This window comes from Lithobates pipiens, unplaced genomic scaffold (genome assembly GCF_037356315.1).
Source record: "Lithobates pipiens isolate NorthernLeopardFrog02 unplaced genomic scaffold, aLitPip1_a1.2 Scaffold_8, whole genome shotgun sequence".
Taxonomy (NCBI): domain Eukaryota; kingdom Metazoa; phylum Chordata; class Amphibia; order Anura; family Ranidae; genus Lithobates; species Lithobates pipiens.
In genome coordinates this window covers 80,466,442-80,487,359 of record NW_027507903.1, presented here as the reverse complement: position 1 = coordinate 80,487,359, position 20,918 = coordinate 80,466,442, and the positions used below count along the sequence as shown (strand labels likewise).

Here is a 20,918-nt window from a genome sequence, read left to right as displayed (position 1 = left end):
GGAGGTAACGGTAAGCCCAAATAAAACCAGCATCTCCTTCGGGGGTCAGTGCTACATTACTTATTTACTAAATTTACTGACAGAAACTAAGAAAAACTTATTTTTTCAATCTTTTTTTTGTAAAAATGTATAAACCCAGTGGTGATTAAATACCACCAAAAGAAAGCTCTATTTGTGTGAATAAGTTGATTTAAAAATTTATTTGGGCACAGTGTTGCATGACCGCACAATAATCAGTCAAATTGAGACAGTGCTGAAAGCTGAAAAATGGAAGGGGTGAGGGTGGCCAGTATTGAAGTGGTTAAAGTGATTGTAAAGTCTTGTTTAAAAAAACAAACATGTTATACTTGCCTTCTCTGTGCAGTGGATTTGCTCAGAGCAGCCCAGATCCTCCCCTTCTTGGGTCCCTCTTCGCTGCTTCTGGCCCCTCCCTCCTGTCGAGTGTTCCCACACCAAGCAGCTTGCTATGGGTGCACCTGAGCCAAGCTGCAAACTGACCTTGATTAACAGCTGTGGGAGCCAATGGCGCCACTGCTGAGTCTTAGCCAATCAGAAGGAAGAGTCTCGGATGGCCGAGAGACTCGTGGACATTGCTGGACAGAGATGGGGCTCAGGTAAGTATTGGGGGGCTGGGGGAGGCTGCTACACACAGAAGGCTTTTTACCTTAATGCATTAAGATAAAAAACCTTCTGCCTTTACAACTCCTTTAAAGTGGTGTTCCGTCTTTCTTGGGGACAAGAAAATTAAAAGTCAGCAGCTGCAAATACTTGTATTTAATTCTTTAAAAAACTTTAATATATGGACACTTACCTGTGCAGGGAGCCCTCGATGTTGGCACCCCAGCCTATTTTTGGATCATCTTTCGGGTGCTGCCACTGCCATTCATCCTAAGGGAAACTGGCAGTGAAACCTTTCGGCTTCACAGCTGGTTCCCTACTGCACATGTGCGAAGCTCACTGAGCTTTCTAATTGGCCCAGTGGCTTTGGAAGGAGGAGGGGGGCTGAACTTCTGAGGAAAGGCGCTGCTTTTCGGATGTGGGGGAAGGGTACCTTCCTGAAGGCACTGAAAGGGGGGGGGGGGGAGTAGATAAGCGGAGGTTCCACCTTTGGGTAGAACTCTGCTTTAATTTATATTAAGAATAAGTTCACTTTTGGGAACATGTTACATGTTCCACCTGATTTTAGGGTGGAACATGATGTAACATGCTCCCAGTACTGCAGCCCCCCCCCCCCCCCCCCGCTTTTGGCAGCTGTACGGGAAGACATTCGCCTTGCTAGCTGCCACGATGGCCACGTCATTCAGGCACACACAGCTCTGTTTGTCTGCATGAACTACAACCCCCGACATCCTTAGCAGCTGTCGGCTTGTTGTTCTCAATGAACTACAATGGCGCTGTGGAGCACTGTGGTAGTTCATTGCGTCTTACTGTCAGGGCGTATCGGTTTACCCGTAGAGGTAAGTTGATACACTGACAGTGTACAGGAAACCTGCGTGGCATCGGCTATCTGCTGATCGCTGGTGCAATGCTTTCCAGACTCCTACTACAAAGAATAATAAATGCACTTTTTTTTTTTTACCTGCAAAAAAATTTGCATTTGTTTTTTTTGTTTTTTGTTTTTTTAAAGTGAACTTATCCTTTAACCATGGAGGTGATTATTGCATATCATATCACATATTCTACTTTTGGAAGCTTGGTGGTTATGTTGGATCTGATGAGGCAGCATTTGCGTATGAGAGTGTATGACGAGACCAGCTTTGGTTGGTCTAGCCCCTTAAATGGCGGGAATATGGAGCCCCTTCTCCGTGGATAACATATTTGAGAGCTGGATGCCGCAATATTTTGAAATGGCCACCATGTTCTTTTACATTTGTAATACTGTTTTTATTGATTGCTGTTTTGGAGACCGTTATTCCCCCATCTTTTCTTAAAGAAGCAGGTTCTGATTTAAGAAATGCATTGAAGTTTGATATCCCGCTATGCACCTGGTATGGAAACATTGACTAACAAACAACTTGCACATTTATATTGATGTGTTTGGATATCTGGGGTGAACTACTGTATTTTGTAACTGAAACTTTGGTTTAAGGTCAACTAAACCGTTAAAAGGTATACCCTTTCCTCAGTCAGTTGCGTAATTTTGGTGGATGTAATAAAAGACACAAAATAACCTTTTCATGGTCCTCAAGTGCTAAGATTCTATCTCTCATCAAAATATGAATGTTGTTATTGATGGTATAGAATTTCAAATTATTGATTGTATCTATTGTTAGAGCGAAGAGAACAAATGTCAACCGTTTTTTATTTTTTTGTGTGTGTGTGTGTGTGTGTGTGTGTGTGTGTGTGTATTTAAAGGTGCTCGGACTAATTAAATGTAAAAGCTAAAACAGAGTGTTTCCTACTATTCTATCAGATATAGCACCGAGTACGAGTTCACAAGTTGTTTGGACAATGTTGATAATCTTACAGTGGTGACCTGCAAATGTTGGATGTATATTCTGTACAGTTGTAATGTCACTTCATTCACTGTCTCAATAAAAAAACATTTTGATTAAAAAAAAGATTAAAATAAGGTTGATTCCTCCCCACCTAACCCCCACGATAAATGAAATATCAGCTGACAATAAGCCTCATATACCAATATGCTATAAATTAAAACCAGTTGAATCCTTCCAACCTCTAAAAGGGTTGCCTATGAATTAGACCATTGTCATGCATTGTTAATTTGATATCACTTAACACATTAAATTAACAACAGAAGAGACCAGAATGAATTAGACCTTCATGTGGTCATTGTGCTAAGATAAAAGTGTAAGGAAAAAAAAAAGTAACCAAATATTCTGTCTTATTTTTTCAGCAGCTGAAAAACCTGGCAGTGAAAAAGTTTTGCCTCCCACCAGGAAAACTGGCAGTATAAAAATTCAGTTCACCCCCCGTGTTTTCCCCACGGCTCTCAGGGAATCTCGTCTGGCAGAGGAGGAAGAGGTAAGCAGCTAGATTGCCAGAAGGATGCCAGTGTATTACTGAATAAAGGATCTGCAAACCCAAGAACAAAATTTTAATATTTGGCAGCTTTTTGGCTCTTATGCCGCGTACACACAATCGGAAATTCGGCCAGCAAAAGACTGATGAGAGCTTTTGGTCAGAAAATTCGATAGTGTGTATGCTCCATTGGACTTTTGCTGGCCGAATTTCCGACCGTGTGTTCTAAATTTTTGGTTGGAAAAAGTTCCTATCTGAAAATGCGTTCGTGTGTATGCAATTCTGACACACAAAAACTCTCACATGCTGAGATTCAACTACGAGATGGAAGCTATGGGCTACTGCCTTTTGAACATCCTTTTTCTAGTCCCGTCGTACGTGTTGTATGTCACCGCGTTCTTGGCGGTTGGAATTTGGTGTGACCGTGTGTATTCAAAACGGCATGAGCAAAATCCCTTCAGCATTCTGTCGGGAAAAATATCAGAGCTTTTTCCGACCAAAATTCTGATCGTGTGTGGCATTAGATGTGTTAGCTCCATCAGTTTCCTTCTTTCCTGCCAAGAACGCTCCTACAAGTAGAGAACAATACCTGTGGATCCTTCTAGATATCCAGTGTCAGTGCAGCTTCTTGTGCATCGTACTGTTATTTTAAACAGTGATATCAGTTTTTCTTACATACATAGTTACGTCGTTATTTTGGTTGAAAAAGGACAAAAGTCAATCTAGTTTAACAAATAGAAGGGGGGAAAAAATTATACAATCCTATCCCCAAAGTTGATTGAGATGAAGGCAAAACCCCCAATAAAGCGGCCAAAGGGGGGGGGATTCCTGATCCCCCAAAAGGCAATCGGATATTGGCTGGATCAACTTTACATATAAATGTTAGTATCCAGTTCTATTACTGTATGTACATTTAGGCAAGAATCCAGGCCTTTTTTAAAAGCATCTACTGAGCTGGCCAGAACCACCCACCTCTTGAGGGAGTCTATTCCACATTTTCACAGCTCTTACTGTGAAGAAACCTTTTCCGTATTTTTAGATCAAATCTCTTTCCCTCCAGACCTAAAGAGTTCCCCCCTTGTCCTCTATGATGGCCTTAACGTGAATAGCTCTACACCAAGTTCACTATATGGACCATCTATATATTTACACATGGTGATCATATTCCCCCTTAATTTCCTCTTCTAAAGAGAGAATGAATTCAGTTCCTCAAATCTTTACTCAAAGCTGAGCTCCTCCATGCCTCTGATCAGTTTGGTTGCTCTTCTCTGCACTTTCTCCAGTGCCCCAATATCCTTTTCAAAAACCGGTGCCCAAAACTGAACTGCATATTCCAGATGAGGTCTAATGATTTGTACAGGGGAAAAATTATAAATCTCTCTCTCTCTGGAGTCTATACCGCTCTTAATACAAGAAAGGATTGTGCTCGCTTTGGAAGCCGCAACTTGACGTTGCATGCTATTATTAAGTTTATGATTTACCAGAACACCCAGATCCTTCTCCACCATTGACTGCCCAACTGTTCTCCTCCTATCGTTTCATATTTAGTTTGTTTGAAAAAAAAAACCACAAGTCCATCTGGTTCAACCAATGCTATCTTCTGTGAGCTATAAAACTATTAACATTGAAAATAAGACCCCTTTCACATGGGCTGTCTGATCAGTTCCGTCTGTGAGTTTTCTCAGGCAGGCCTGATGGAAGCATCCATTCACCTCTATGGAGTGGCGAATGTCAGCAGTGACATGTCTGCTGATATCTGCTCCTGTCCGCCAAATCCAGATGGATGGTGGTCCTATTTTCTATCCGTGTGGCGGATCAGATGAAAACAAACAGACGGTCCGTTTTTATCCGGTTTCCCCATAGAGGAGAGCGGGGCTCTAACGGGTCCATCTCTGCACAGTAAGCGGAGATGGACCTGTCTTCCACCTGCTCAGGGGGGATCAGCGGAACGATCCCCTGCTGAGCAAGCGGAGTCCATCAAACGGATCTGCCCCACGTGAAAGGGGCCTAAGAAATAGGGGAGATGTTCTTAATTTTACTCAAAAAAAAAAGAAGCTGCTTAGGGTGACAACATTGCTCCTAATAGATGCAGTACAGTGAGTGAGCGTTGCCACCCCAGGACAGGAAGTGTGTTACTGACTGGATAATCAGGTAAAAAAAAAAATTGGTAAAAGCTTGAAAAAAGAAAATTAGGTGCCACCTCTAAGGACTGGTAAACTGCAAAGTAATCGATTTTTTTGTGTGTTTTGGGCTTAGATATGCGTTAAGTCATAGAACTGCAGGTCTTTTGCTATCCATTAAATCCTCTGGAAAACACAGCTTCATCTTCATCCCAAGCATCTTCTTTATCCTGCTAGGAATGTGGGGGGGATTCCCTTTATTCCACCAAGGACTCAAAGTGCCACTGGAGATTTCTAAGGCTAGCTGGGAGATACAGTCTTGGTCTGCCTAGGGGCTTCTTCCAGATGGGTATACCATGAACAGGACCCACATTGATTGGTGCTTAAAAAGAGAACTGGTTTACCCCACTTCTTTTAAGAAACACGATGCACCAGACTTTGTGGCCATAAACACCTCGAGATTGGGGTGCTGTTATGCCTTGTACACACACAGTCGGACATTCCGACAACAAAATCCATCTGATTTTTTTTTTTTTTTTTACGGATTTTGCCCCAAACTTGTCTTGCATACACATGGTCGCACAAAGTGATCCGATCGTTCAGAATGAGGTGACGTAAACCACGTACGATGGGACTATAAAGAGGGCAGTAGCCAATAGCTTTCGTCTTGTAATTTATTCTGAGCATGCGCGGCACTTTGTCCGTTGGAATTGTCTACACGCGATCAGAATTTAAACAATCGGATTTTGTTGTCGGAAAATTTTAGATCCAGCTCAAACTTTTTGTGTCGGAAATTCAGACGGAAAGAGTCCAATGAAGCCCACACATGATCGGATTTTCCGACAACATGATCCGATCGCACATTTTCCGTCGGAAAGTCCGACCGTGTGTACAGGGCATTAATATTACATTGGCCCACCCGCAGAAGATCGCAAAGGCAATGTGTTTTGAGGACAATGTGGGAAATATGCATGGAACGTCCCTTTCCCCCACTGGGTTCTGGTGTGAACCGATTCTTATTGCTTATACCTGCAACTGTCTAAAAAGTTTGGACACAATAAGACAGTGAAGTTTTTCTGGAACATCCCTGGTTTGCTTGACGCCTCCCTAATCAAGACATGAGCTACCGTCTGTCCAGAATGTCCACCTTTATATGCAAGTTCAAAGCTTCTTTGATGGATAGTTACATAGTTGGTGAGGATGAAAAAAGGCACAAGTCCATCAAGTCCAACCTATGTGTGTGCTTTTATGTTTATATTACATCGTATATCCCTGTATGTTGTGGTCGTTAAGGTGGTATTTGTACATTGAAATCATCCCCTCTCAAGCGTCTCTTCTCCAGAGAGAATAAGTTCAGTGCTTGTAGTCTTTCCCCATAGCTTAGATCCTCCAGTCCCTTTATCAGCTTTGTTGTCCTTTATCTGGACCCTCTCCAGTTCAGCACATCCCTTCTGAGGACTGGTGCCCAGAAATGGACAGCATACTCCAGGTGCGGCTGGATCAGAGTCTTGTAGAGTGGGAGAATTGTCGTTTTATCTCTGGAGTGAATCCCCTTTTTAATGCATGGCGATATTCTGTTGGCTTTGCTTGCAGCAGCCTGACATCAGGGACGGATTAAGAGCATCATGTGCTTGGTGCTGAGGATTTTGGTGGGCCTTTCTGTGTTTCTAAGAGCCTGTGTTGGCATGAGCCCAAACTCTGAAGGGCACATGCAAACAAGGGAAGCCTGGCATTTGATTTGCCAGGTTGACATAAGGGCCGTGCATTGGCGTGCACTCTGAGCTGAAAGAGTGCAGCCGAGCAGGCCTAACACTATGGAAGCCCCAGATTTCTGCAAGAGACCTGCATTGGCGTGCACCAGGCTTCCGTTAGGACTGCTCATGAGGTGCCCATTATCAATCCAACCACCCTGCCCAGGCGGTGCATGCATAATGCAGGGCCCATCAGGGCCCATTGCTTTTCTTGAGCAGTGTGTTTGTTTTGGGTGGCTGGGCCTATATTAAGGTAGGGGCCTGGAGCTGCAGCTCCAATAGCCCCTACGTTAATCCAGCCCTGCCTGACATTGCATGCTATTGCTGAACCTGTCAGACCCCCAGGTCCCTTTTTCATCCTAGCTTTCCCGAGTGGTTCTCCCCTTAGTAAGTAGATTGGATTCATATTTTGGCACCCAAATGCATTATTTTACATTAAACCTCATTTGCCATGTAGTTGCCCACCCCATTAGTTTGTTTATATTAGGGGTCTCAAAGTACCGGCCCACGGGCCATTTGCAGCCTGTGGACTGGTTACAAATGGCCCGCAGGCAGGGCCGATCCTGGGCAGGTGGCAGTGGCTGGGAGCTTTCTCTCTCTGATCCTCCCATAGCCCGACCCACCTGTTCTGTCGAGAAATGCCCCCATCGAATAGTGCCCGGGCTGAAGGCGCATGCGCCGTATGTAACATCACAACAGCTGATTTTAAAATCAGCTATTGTGACGGCAAGATGGCACAGGCACACAATAGCTGACAGAATTTTTTTTTGTGTCAGATTGTGCTCTGCGCTCACCCGTGCTCCCGTGGCGAGTTCATATCCATGATGGGTGGATTTATACACGTTGTGGGCGGATTTATCGACACTTGGGGGCAGAATGATATGGCCAGTGCTGCAAAACTTTGTAATGGGTGGATTTCTACATTTTATGTGGGTGGATTTATGGGCACTTTGGGGAATCAGATGGCCAGTGCTGCAAAAAAATAAAACTTTGTGATAGTCCGCCCCAAAGTACCCATAAATCCGCCCACAAGAAATGTAAAAATGTAAAAATCCGCCCATCAGAAAGTTTAATTTTTTGCAGCACTGCCCATTTAATTCCACCCCAAAATGCCCATAAATCCACCCACAAGAAATGTAGAAATGCGCCCATCATAAAGTTTTGTTTTGCGGCACTGGCAATGTAATTCTGCCCCCAAGTGCCCATAAATCCACCCACAACATGTAGAAATCCGGCCATCATGGACATGAACTCGCCACGGGAGCGCAAGGAACGCGGGCCACAATCTGGCGACCAAAATTTTGTTGGCTATTGTGCGCCTGCGCCGTCTCGCCATCATAACAGCTGATGGTAAAATCAGCTGTTGTGATGTTATGTATGGTACATACTCAGATCATCCCGGGGCACTATTCAATAGCGGGCACTTCGATAGTACACTGGCCCCGGATCCAGAGTCCTGCTGCCACCTCAGGGTGGAAGATTGTGGTGTTCTCAGGGTGCCCTGCCACTAGGCCTGTGATGAAGCCAGGACCTGACAAGAGGAGAGGACTTGGGAGGCAGAAGATCAGGCCACCAGCTGACTGCCAGGAGGAGAGGTAAGTGAGCCATCACACAGAGGCTGAGCAAAGTCCTTAGTTGCATGACTGGGCTTGAAATTTGTGAAGAGTGGGTATTTGTGGAGTGTGTGTGTATGTGTGTATGGGGGGGGGGTGGTATTTGTGGAGTGTAAGGGGGGCATATTTGTGAAGAGGAGTGTGGGGGTATTTTGTGGAGTGTTGGGGGTTAATATTGCATCTGCTGACACCAGTGCTGGGGGTTAATATTGCGTCTTCTGACACCAGTGCTGGGGGTTAATATTGCGTTTGCTGACACCAATGCTGGGGGTTAATATTGCGTCTGCTGACACCAATGCTGGGGGAAAGGACAGTTTGCATGCGGCCCCCATTGGATGTGAAAATTTGTCCTGTGGCCCTCAGCCTAGTATTGACCGCAAAACTGAGATTGAGCTTTTTATCTCATCCTCCAGATCGTTTATGCATAAACTAAATAGGATTGGTCCCAGGACAGATCCCTGAGGGACCCCGCTTTCACCACCCTCTGGACTCACCCCCGTAGCCAGTTTTCAATCCATATGAATGAATGAATGAAATACTTGTATAGCGCACAATGCGAACTGAATCGCCTCTAGGCGCTGACTGATGTACTCACCCTTTGGTCCATGCCGACTGACCTTCATTTGTATAGTAGATATTTATGGGGAACTGTATCGAATACCTCTGCAAAATCCAGATAAACCACATCTACAGGCCTTCCTTTATCTAGATGGCAGCTCTCCTCCTCATAGAAGGTTAAAGAGGAAGTAAACCCTGATGGGTTTACTTCCTCTTTCATTCCCTGCAAAGGCAAAGCATAATGAACTACTATGCATCGCATAGTAGCCCATTATGTGTCACTTACCTGACACAGGAGCCAGCGATGTCACCGCTGTCCCCTGTAGTCCAGCGCATCCATCTTTTCGGTGGGGTCTCGCAGCTCCGCCGCTGTCATTCGGCGGAGCCGCAATGACGTCACTCCCGCGCATGCGCATGGGAGCCGACACGCGTTGTTGGAAATGCCGCGCTCAGTGCGCCTGCGCACCGCTGTCTATGGCGCAAATATCTCCTAAACCATATATCTCCTAAACCGTATAGGTTTAGGAGATATTTCTTGGACCTACAGGTAAGCCTTAATCTAGGCTTACCTGTAGGTCAAAGTGGTTTGTAAGGTTGGTTTGACAAGAACAATTCTTCATGAATCCATGCTGATTACTGCTAATAATATCGCCTTTATTACTAAAATCTTGTATATAGTCCCTTATTATCCCCTCCAAGAGCTTGCAAACTATTGATGTTAGGCTAACTGGTCTATTGTTCCCAGGGATATATCTTGGCCTTTTTTTTAAATATTGGTGCTACATTGGCTTTTCTCCAATCAGCTGATACCATTCCAGTCAATAGACTGTAAAAATTAGAAACAATGGTCTGGCATTCGCTTGACTGAGTTCCTTTAGGACCCTTGGGTGTAAGCCATCTGGTCCCGGTGACTTATTAATGTTATGTTAAGTCTATTTTTAATTCTATCCTCTGTTAGCCATGAGGGAGCTTCCTGTGTCATGTCATGAGGATAAATATTGCAGTCTTGGTTACTGAATCCCCCCATTTTCCTTGTGAAGACTAAGGAGAAGAATAAATTGAAAACTTTCGCCATCTCTTCATCTTTTGTAAACAGATTGCCTACATCATTTTTTATGGGGCCAATATTTTCTGACCTCCCTTTCTTACTATTTATATACTTAAAGAATTTCTTTTACAATGGAGTTAAGCTACCCAGGACTTTTATTACTGGCCAGTACCTTTTTTCAATATGCTCTTAAAGCACTCCCACTTTTCCTCCATGTTCTTTGTTCCCAGGATTTTATCCCATTTAATATCTTCTAGCAAGGAGAGCAGTTTAGAGAAGTTGGCCCTTTTGAAATTCAGTGTCTTTGTATTACCCTTGTGTTCCCTATTTGTGTGGTTTGTGCTTAAACAAATTGAGCTGTGCTTGCTTTTTTATACATTGCCCTGTATTTCCACATCCACAATCAGGTCTGTATTGTTAGGAATCAGTAGGTCGAGTAACGCATTGTTTCTTGTTGGTGCATTTATCATCTGACCCATGAAATTGTCCTGCAAGACATTTAGAAAATGGCGACCCTTAGCCGAATGCATGGTTCCTTCCACCCAGTCTATGTCTGGAGAATTAAAATCCCCTATTATAATGAAAACAAGGAAGGAAAAGGTTGGGACTTTATCTTTTATATGAGGCCATGTCTATTCGTATACCTACATCCCTGGTACATGTTGAAAGGAAAGGGGGGGGGGGGTTGGTTTTTGGGACTTTTATATGAGGCACACAGCTAAAATGAACAACCCAATAGATATATAATATATAATAATAATGATTGTTTATTACATATGAGCATAATACACATAAAACAGTAGAAATTTTATATATATATATATATATATATATATATATTGTGGCAGCACGCAGGTAAAATCACCTGGTTGTATTCAGGATGGGAAATATGTGTGTCCTAGATTCAGGCTGTATGCAGACTTTTACAATTAGAGGGGAAGAGTTAATGAGCCCAGCTGTATTAAGTGAGCTCATTAAGGCCTCTACAAAAAAAACCAGCATGCATAGGGAGATGCTCCATCCTGGAACCAGTTTTGTGTGTATAGACTGGGGAGTCTGAGATCTGTTCTGTGCGGTGAGTTAACGCCTGTGTGGCAAACCCCTACAATAGGGACAGGGACTGGGGCAGCACAAGGCTGCACCCAGTTGTTAGACAGGGAGTCTACATGTGTAGTTAGAGGTCAAGCTGACCAGGATTTATTTTCTTGTTTTATTTTGTTTGGCTGTTATATGTATCACTGCATGTAGCCTAAATAAACCGGATCTTTTGTTTTTTGCACCTACACCGCTGTCTGCTGTGCCTGACTTTGTGTTGTGAACCCATCCAGGGGGTCACACACACCCGCTACCGAGGTAACCCCTCACAGTTGGTGGAGAATTTTGGCAGTTTTTTTTAAATTTTTTTTTAAAGGCCAGCATGGAGGAGATACTGAGACAGCTGGCTCTAGCAAATGCAAATCAGCAGCAAGCAAATGCAAATCAGCAGCAAACAAATGCGGCTTTACAAAAGAGCCTTGCAGCCCAGCAGAAAGCTCATCAGCAGAGTATGGAAGCTCAGCAACAAGCCCAGCAGCAGACAAATGCAAATCAGCAGCAGATAAATGCAACTTTGCAGCAGAGTTTGGAAGCTCAGCAACAAGCCCAGCAGCGATCTGAAGCCCGCTTCATAGACCTGTTGCAGAAGCAAGAGCAGAGCTTTCAACAGCAAATAGAGACATTGATACAGCAACGTCCGCAGACCAATGAAGCAAGTGGTTACAATAATACCGCATCCTTTGGTGTGAGCCGTTTACTGACAAAAATGACTGGAGAGGATGATCCGGAGGTGTTTTTGACCACATTTGAAAGGACTGCTGAAAGGGAAAAGTGGCCTAAGGAGCAGTGGGCTGGACTGGTGGCCCCTCTGTTAACTGGGGAATCGCAGAAAGCTTATTATGACCTGGAGCCTGACCAAGCAAAAGACTATGTGGTACTAAAAACAAATATTGGCACGGCTGGGTGTCACCCTGGCCGTCCGGGCTCAGCGTGTGCATAATTGGACTTTTCAGGTTGGAAAACCCCCCAGATCTCAAATGTATGATCTCATCCACCTGAGCAGGAAGTGGCTGCAGCCAGAGATTTTGACCGCACCAAACATTGTGGAACGTGTGGTTATGGATCGTTTCCTGAGAGCTCTTCCTACTGCCATCCAAAAATGGGTAAGCCATGGAGACCCAGAAAATGCAGATAAACTTGTGGATCTGGTTGAGAGGTACTTGGCTACAGAGAACCTGACCACCTCTTCCAGGGACTCACGGACTTTCCCCTCTAAGACCAGATCATCCCCAGTGGCGGGTAAGATGACTCCAAGGGGTGAGGGTGGAGAGAGTGAGAGGGTGGGAGTTCTACCTAAGGTCTGGCGGGAGCAGCCCAGGAAGCCCATGCTGCAAGAGGCAGCGAAAAAGATTATTTGCTACCGCTGCCGGCAAGAGGGACATATTGCAGCCAATTGCCCAGTTGTGGATGAGCCTATGCAATGTGACTTTATAAGGGAGAGACGTCAGTCGCTGTTTGCGACAGTTGCATGCACTGCCATTCGGGGACCTGAGAAACATTTATGTAAAATGTGTATTAATGGTAGAAATGTTGATGTGTTGCTGGATTCAGGTAGCCTGGTAACGTTGATAAAAGCTGAATTAGTTACTACAGAGGTCTCTGGGAAGAACAGGGTGGCTGTTATTTGTGTGCATGGGGACACCCGAGAGTATCCTGTAACTTCAGTGTTTTTTGAGACCCCCAAAGGTAACCTTTCTCATCAGGTGGGGTTAGTGTCTCACTTACCACATGATGCTATTGTGGGAAGGGATTTTCCAAAATTCTGGGAACTCTGGGATTGTCCTGAGCCCCCCACTGGTGCCCCTATAAACCAGGAAGATGACCAGAATTCCTCTAGGGGTGGTGAGGACTCTCCTGAATTTCCCTTGTCGGTATTGGCGGGGGAAACTCGAGAAACTGGGGAGGAGCCAACATCCTCAGATGAAAACATGCCGTCTGTGGAGTTTTCGGATCTTGAGGTTCACAGGGAAAATTTTGCCACAGAACAGTTAAAAGACCCCACCCTAATAAAGGCACGGGAAAATGTGGTGAAAATAGATGGCGAGTTAGTGAACCCAGATAAGACTTGCACTTATCCTTACTTCACTATGGAAAGGGACCTGCTGTATCGAGTGGCTCAAAGGGCAGAAGAAACCATTGAGCAACTTGTAGTGTCCAAACCTTACAGGAAGTTGGTGTTAGAATTGGCCCATGGGCACATTCTGGGAGGTCATCTGGGGACAGAGAAAACCAGAGAGAGGGTATTGCAGAGATTCTATTGGCCTGGGGTCATGAAGGAAATAGAAAATTATTGTTCCTCCTGCCCTGTGTGTCAGAAGTCGGCACCTATGCCACATTTCCGTAACCCGCTGGTACCTCTTCCTATCATTGAGGTCCCCTTTGAAAGGATCGCAATGGATTTGGTAGGTCCGATAATGAAGTCCGCCAGGGGGCATCAGTACATTTTGGTTATATTGGACTATGCCACCCGTTATCCGGAAGCAATTCCTCTCCGAAATACCTCGGCCAAAACCATAGCCAAAGAGCTATCTCTTGTTTTTAGCCGCCTGGGTATTTGTAAAGAACTGCTTACGGACCAAGGTACACCCTTTATGTCCCGGGTTATGAAAGAATTATGCAAGTTGTACAAAGTGAAGCAATTGCGTACATCTGTGTATCACCCCCAAACAGATGGGTTGGTTGAAAGATTCAACAAAACCCTAAAACAAATGTTAAAGAAGGTGGTGGATAGAGATGGAAAGAATTGGGATTGTCTAATACCCTATCTGATGTTTGCCATTAGGGAGGTACCCCAATCCTCTACGGGTTTCTCACCCTTCGAGTTGCTCTATGGGAGACACCCAAGAGGGCTGCTGGATATCGCCAAGGAAACTTGGGAAAATGAGAGTTCTCCTCACAGGAGTGTGATTGAGCATGTCGCCCTGATGCAAGATAGAATTGCACAGGTAATGCCAATTGTAAAGGAACATTTAACCCAAGCACAGTTAGCACAGCAGAGAGTGTACAACCGTGGGGCCAAGACACGTACTTTTTCCCCGGGGGATAGGGTCTTGGTGCTAGTCCCTACGGTTGAAAGCAAATTTCTGGCCAAATGGCAAGGTCCATATGAAGTAATTGAAAAAATTAGTGAGGTGAACTACAGGGTTAGACAGCCAGGAAGGCGAAAGCCGGAGCAGATCTATCACGTCAATCTGCTGAAAGCCTGGAGAGATAGGGAATCCCTAGTCGCAGAGACTTTGTCACAAGTACAGCCTAATTGCTTAGTTCCTGAGGTTGGAATAGCAGACACCTTATCGAAACCCCAACAACAGGAGGTTAAAGAGTTTGTACTTCGTAACAAAAAGATTTTCTCTGATCTTCCGGGACAAACATCTGGCGTAGAGCATGACATTATCACCCCGCCAGGAGAAAGGGTAAAACTAAAACCTTATAGAATACCAGAGGCCCGACGGGAGGCAATACGTGGGGAGGTTCAAAGGATGTTGGAATTGGGTGTGATAGAGGAGTCCCAGAGTGACTGGTCCAGTCCTATCGTACTAGTGCCCAAACCTGATGGGAGCTGGCGGTTTTGTAATGATTTTCGACAATTGAATAAAGTTACAAAATTTGACACCTACCCCATGCCGCGTATAGATGAGTTGATTGACCGGCTGGGAACAGCCCGATATATGACAACTCTTGATCTCACCAAAGGGTATTGGCAAATTCCCCTGGCCGAATCGGCCAAGGAGAAAACTGCGTTTGTAACCCCAGATGGGGCATTCCAATATAAGAGAATGCCGTTTGGGTTACAGAATGCACCGGCAACATTCCAACGGAAAATGGATAAGATTCTGAGGCCCCATCAGAAATATGCTGCAGCTTACCTGGATGATGTGATTATCCATAGCACAGACTGGGTCTCACATTTGCCAAAAGTACAAGCAGTCCTAGACTCTATCCGGGAAGCTGGGTTTACGGCCAATCCAAAGAAGTGTACCATTGGACAGGAGGAGGCCAAATATCTTGGGTACACTATTGGGAGGGGGGTGATAAAACCCCAAGTCAATAAAGTCGAGGCCATACAGAGTTGGCCACGTCCCAACAGCAAGAAACAGGTACGAGCCTTTCTGGGAATCGCTGGCTATTATCGACGCTTCATTCCCCATTTTGCTTCTCAGGCTGTGCCCCTCACCAACCTGACAAAAGGGAAAGAGTCGGTCATGGTTAAATGGTCCCCAGAGGCTGAGAAAGCATTTCAGTCCTTAAAAACAGCCTTATGTAGCCAGCCAGTGTTGTACTCACCAGACTTCTCTAAGGACTTTGTTGTACAAACTGATGCCTCAGACGTTGGGTTAGGAGCAGTGTTATCCCAGGTCTGGAACGGGGAAGAGCACCCAGTCATTTACCTCAGCAGGAAGTTGAAGTCCCATGAGGTAAATTACTCCACGATTGAGAAGGAATGTTTAGCAGTGAAGTGGGCTCTAGATTCCCTTCGGTACTATCTGCTAGGTAGGCACTTTGACCTGGTGACTGATCACGCTCCTTTAAAGTGGATGGCTCAAAACAAGGAGAACAATAGAAGGGTAAATAGGTGGTTCCTGGCCCTACAGGAATTTAACTTTACAGTTAAGCATCGCCTTGGTGTTAAAATGGGGAATGTGGATGCTTTGTCTCGGATACATGCGTGTCTGGCTGCTTGTGTTACAACCCCAAGGTTGAAACAAGAGGGGGGGGGGGGTATGTGGCAGCACGCAGGTAAAATCACCTGGTTGTATTCAGGATGGGAAATATGTGTGTCCTAGATTCAGGCTGTATGCAGACTTTTACAATTAGAGGGGAAGAGTTAATGAGCCCAGCTGTATTAAGTGGGCTCATTAAGGCCTCTACAAAAAACCCCAGCATGCATAGGGAGATACTCCATCCTGGAACCAGTTTTGTGTGTATAGACTGGGGAGTCTGAGATCTGTTCTGTGCGGTGAGTTAACGCCTGTGTGGCAAACCCCTACAATAGGGACAGGGACTAGGGCAGCACAAGGCTGCACCCAGTTGTTAGACAGGGAGTCTACGTGTGTAGTTAGAGGTCAAGCTGACCAGGATTTATTTTCTTGTTTTATTTTGTTTGGCTGTTATATGTATCACTGCATGTAGCCTAAATAAACCGGATCTTTTGTTTTTTGCACCTACACCGCTGTCTGCTGTGCCTGACTTTGTGTTGTGAACCCATCCAGGGGGTCACACACACCCGCTACCGAGCTAACCCCTCACAATATATATATATATATATATATATATATATATATATATATATACAGTATAGGTCTCAATAAATATCATCTGTATAGTTCATAAATATGTACGTAATTGCACCAACACCAATGAGTAAACATGGAATTAACTCCCCAGTTATCAGCTGTGATATGACAGCTGATAACTGAGAAGTTCATTCCATGTTTACTCATTGGTGTTGGTGCCACCGTTTTGCCACAGTTATTACTACCTAGTTCCTGGGAGTGATGTCTCCTTCAGTGCCTCCAGCCGTTGTTATCATCAATATGTTTTACCCACGTGCTACGGGTAGGTAAGAGCATTTGAGATCCATTGTTGTTCCCCCTCTTCCCCCCCCCTTTTTCTTCTCCTCCCTTTTTTTTTTTTTTTTTTTTTTTTTTATCGATCATCATACTATTTTGCCATTTTTATTCTATTAGAGATACGTTAAATCTGCATCTGCTCCTGATGAGTGACAATATGTCCACGAAACGCATAGAGCTTTCTTACAATGCTACGTCACAGTAATCATGTGCAATATTAGAATTTTATCATTTTATTATAAAGAATCATTCCCATTAATAATATCATGTTACCATGTTTGTTTACTCTGGGTATACACACGTTAGGTTCATTACAATGTGTATCAAGTTGGAACAATTCTGTACATATTTATGAACTATACAGATGATATTTATTGAGACATCTATCTATATATATATATATATATATATATATATATATATATATATATATATTTATAGTTGTACTGTTTTATGTGTATGTATGCTCATATGTAATAAACAATCATTATTATTATATATCCATTGGATTGTTCATTTTAGCTGTGTGCCTCATATAAAGTCCCAAACCCCCCTTTTTCTTTCCCCATTATAATGACACTTCTCATTCCAAACTGTGCTAGGAGATCCGCCTCCCTCTGGTTAAGGGTCTTATAGCATACTCCCAGTAATACTTTCCCCTTGGTTTCCTCCCTTTGTAACTCTACCCATAAGGATTGCACCTCCTCCCGTGCTCCATTAATGATCTCGTCCCTCACCAGTGTTGCCAACCTCCAGTATCTTTACTGGCAGCCAGTAAAAAACAGTCATTTTTCTCCTGTCAGTAAATGACAGTAAAAGGAAAGCTCTGCCCTGCGCATACACAGGTCTGGTTCGGCACCAGCCGCGACCATCCGAGTGCATGCTAGTGTGTTTGGGCGGCGCAAATGGGGGGGGGGGGGGTCTGGTGGAGGCAGTGCCTGAGCATGTCATGTGATGCAAGGAGGCCTAGGGGAGTGGCTGAAGCCTTGTGTGCGGGTCTTCGGGAGCAAGGGAAGCCGAGAGTGGGACTGTCAGTGCCGTTTGGACTGGAGTGGACTGAAGGGACCACCTGCCATGGAGAGAGACTGTTACTGTGACTCATAAGGGGACGTGTCATGTCAGTGAGGTGTCATGGTCATCTGTGCTGCTGTCAGTGTCACCGTGAGAGTCAATTTCATGCATGTGTGCCTGCCCATTCTAATTTCTTGTCCTGTCCCTACTCACTTACTATTTAGAAAAAAATATATATTAAATGTTATTAACCACCTCGCGCCTGCCCTATAGCCGAATGACGGCCGTAGAGCAGGCGCTTTCGTCCGGGTGGCCATCCCTGGACGTCCTAATGTTTACTTCCGCAATGCGCGCCGCCGTGGGCATGCATCGCGGAAGTTCTGTGTTCGCCATGTCCCCCGGGGATAGGCAAACACAGATCGCTGTAAACGGCCAATCACAGCGGCCGTTTACAGCGCGATTGGCGTGTCCAATGGGAGATGATCTCATATGTAAACATATGAGATCATATCTCAGCGCCGCTCTCCCTCCTCACACAGACAGAGTGGGAGAGGGGAGAGATGAACGGCTGCAGCGGCAGCCGTTCTGCTTTGAGTTGATAAAAAAAAAAGTAAAAAAAAAAAGTGCCATCCTCCCCCAGCAGTGCCATCCGCCCCAGTGCCATCCACCCAAGTGCTACCTGTCCCCAGTGCCATCCACCCCAGTGCCATCCACCCCAGTGCTACCTGCCCCCAGTGCCATCCACCCCAGTGCTACCTGCCCCCAGTTCCACCTGCCCCCAGTGCCACCTGTTGTCAGTGCCATTTGTCCCCAGTGCCATCTGTCATCAGTGCCATGTGTCATCAGTACCACATAGTGCCATCTGTCATCAGTGCCACGTATTAGTGCTGTCAGTGTCACGTGTCATCAATGCCACTTATCAGTGCCATCTGTCATCAGTGTCACGCGTCATCGATGCCATGTATTAGTGCCATCTGTCATCGGTGGCACGTATTAGTGCCACGTATTAGTGCCATCTGTCATCAGTGCCACGTATTAGTGCCACGTATTAGTGCCACGTGTCATCAGTGCCACATATTAGTGCCACGTGTCATCAGTGCCACATATTAGTGCCATCTGTCATCAGTGCCACATATTAGTGCCATCTGTCATCAGTGCCACGTATAAGTGTCATCATTGCCACGTATCAGTGCCATCTGTCATCAGTGTCACGTGTCACTGGTGCCTGGTGCTTCAAAAGTGTAATAAATAGTCAACAAGTTAGATGTGTAATTTATGTTCCTAGAACACATGATGGCGCTACCTGCATGTTGGGCCTCTCTATGTGGCCAGGCTGTGAAAAAGTCCCACACATGTGGTATTGTAATACTCAGGAGAAGTAGCAGAATTTTTTGGGGGGTGTCATTTGTGGTATACACATGCCATGTGAGAGAAATAACCTATTACAATGACAATTTTGTGGAGAGAAAAAAAAATGAAAAATATTAATTTAGCAAAGAATTGTGGGAAAAAAATGACAACATCAAAAAGCTCACTATGCCTCTTACTAAATACCTTGGAATGTCTACTTTCCAAAAAGGGGTCAATTGGGGGGTATTTGTACTTTCCTAAATTGTTCGGGTCACAAGAAGCGAGATAGGCCACCAGTACATCAGATGTGATCAATTTTGTGCGATTCGCACCACAGCTTGTAGACTCTTTAACTTTCACAAAGACCAAATAATATCCACTAATTTGGGTTATTTTTACCAAAGATATGTAGCAGTATAAATTGTGGCCAAAATTTATGAAGAAAAATTAATAATTTGCATAATTCTGTCACAGAAACAAAGAAATATGCGTTTTTTTTCAAAATTTTCGGTCTTTTTTCATTTATAGCGCAAAAAATAAAAACCCCAGAGGTGATCAAATACCACCAAAAGAAAGCTCTATTTGTGGGAAAAAAAGGACAAAAAATTCATTTGGGTACAGTGTTGCATGACTGAGTAATAGTCATTCAAAGTGTGAGAGCACCGAAAGCTGAAAATTGGTCTGGGCAGGAGGGTGTTTAAGTGCCCAGTAAGCAAGTGGTTAAATATTTAAATGTTTTTTGCCTTAAAATCCACCTTAAATCACATTTCTAATTGCTTATTGTACTCGTTTGTGGTCTAAATACTGAAATGTGAAACTATAATTTTGTCAATTTTGTAAATGCCGGTAAAATTTTGCTGTGCCAGTAAATTTTGGCTATCGTGTCAGTAAATTTCCAGTCTCGTAGGTTGGCAACACTGTCTCTCACATTCACTTGTACATCATTCTTGATATACAGGCATACCCCTCCCCCCCAGCTCCCTATCTCTGTGATATAGGAAATACCCTTGAATGGTTGCCAGCCAATCATGGGAGCTGTTAAACCAAGTCTCTGAAATTCTAACAAAATCTAAATCCTGCTCATACATAACTTCTTTTGCAGCAAATGTATTTATGGGGTTGTTGGCAGAATAAAACAGGCTGGTAGTTATGGAACTTTTTTCTGTTGAGCATTGAACACTGTAGACACATTTTGGTCCGTACTGCTCACACAGCACCTTCATAGAATGTCACCAGACATAATACAATAAGCCTTGAATCTCTGGCTTATCTCTGACTTCATTTCTGTAAACTCAAGATGTCTATTAAAAGTTGTCCTTTTGCAGTGGAGAACTTTTAATACAAAAAAGAATGTTGTCTGTGAAAGATCACGCCATGGTCATTTTCTGATTTGTATTATAGTGGTTGCAGAAGCAGGCAGCAGCGCGCAGAGCCATTAACACGGACAGCCTTGAGATTCAAGACTTAAAGGAAGAAGAAAAAAACCCTGAATGGCTGAAGGACAAAGCAAAGTACGTCTATTATACCGTTTTCTATGAAATGCAAGAAAGCCGCTATTCCTGAAAAGTGACGTATAGAAAGTTAGAGAGTAACTAATTCTTGTGCTTTGAGAAAAAGAGATAGATGGCATTATGTTTCTCTTACTGTAATGGCATGGAACTGTAATGGCATCCCAGTCTTGGTCTGTAGGATTCAATATTGAGTTGGCCCACCCTTAGCAAAGTCCATAAAGACATGGATGAGCGCGTTTGGGGTGGAGGAACTTGACTGGCCTGCACAGAGTCCTGATCTCAACCCAATAGAACACCTTTGGGATGAAT

General features: G+C 44.3%; 1 protein-coding gene across 2 annotated transcripts in view; it reads left to right on the top strand.

The window, feature by feature from the left end:
• The window catches only part of DNAAF4 (dynein axonemal assembly factor 4), a 90,403-nt gene that overhangs the window by 42,709 nt on the left and 26,776 nt on the right, over positions 1-20,918 (top strand). Inside the window, exons 5-6 of one of the 2 annotated variants that reach the window (XM_077473988.1) lie at positions 2,861-2,985; positions 20,500-20,609. In XM_077473988.1, the coding sequence (XP_077330114.1) occupies positions 2,861-2,985; positions 20,500-20,609 (235 nt within the window). Of the gene's footprint in view, positions 1-2,857; positions 2,986-20,499; positions 20,610-20,918 lie in introns of both variants that reach the window. The other variant, XM_077473987.1, reaches the window with a different exon arrangement.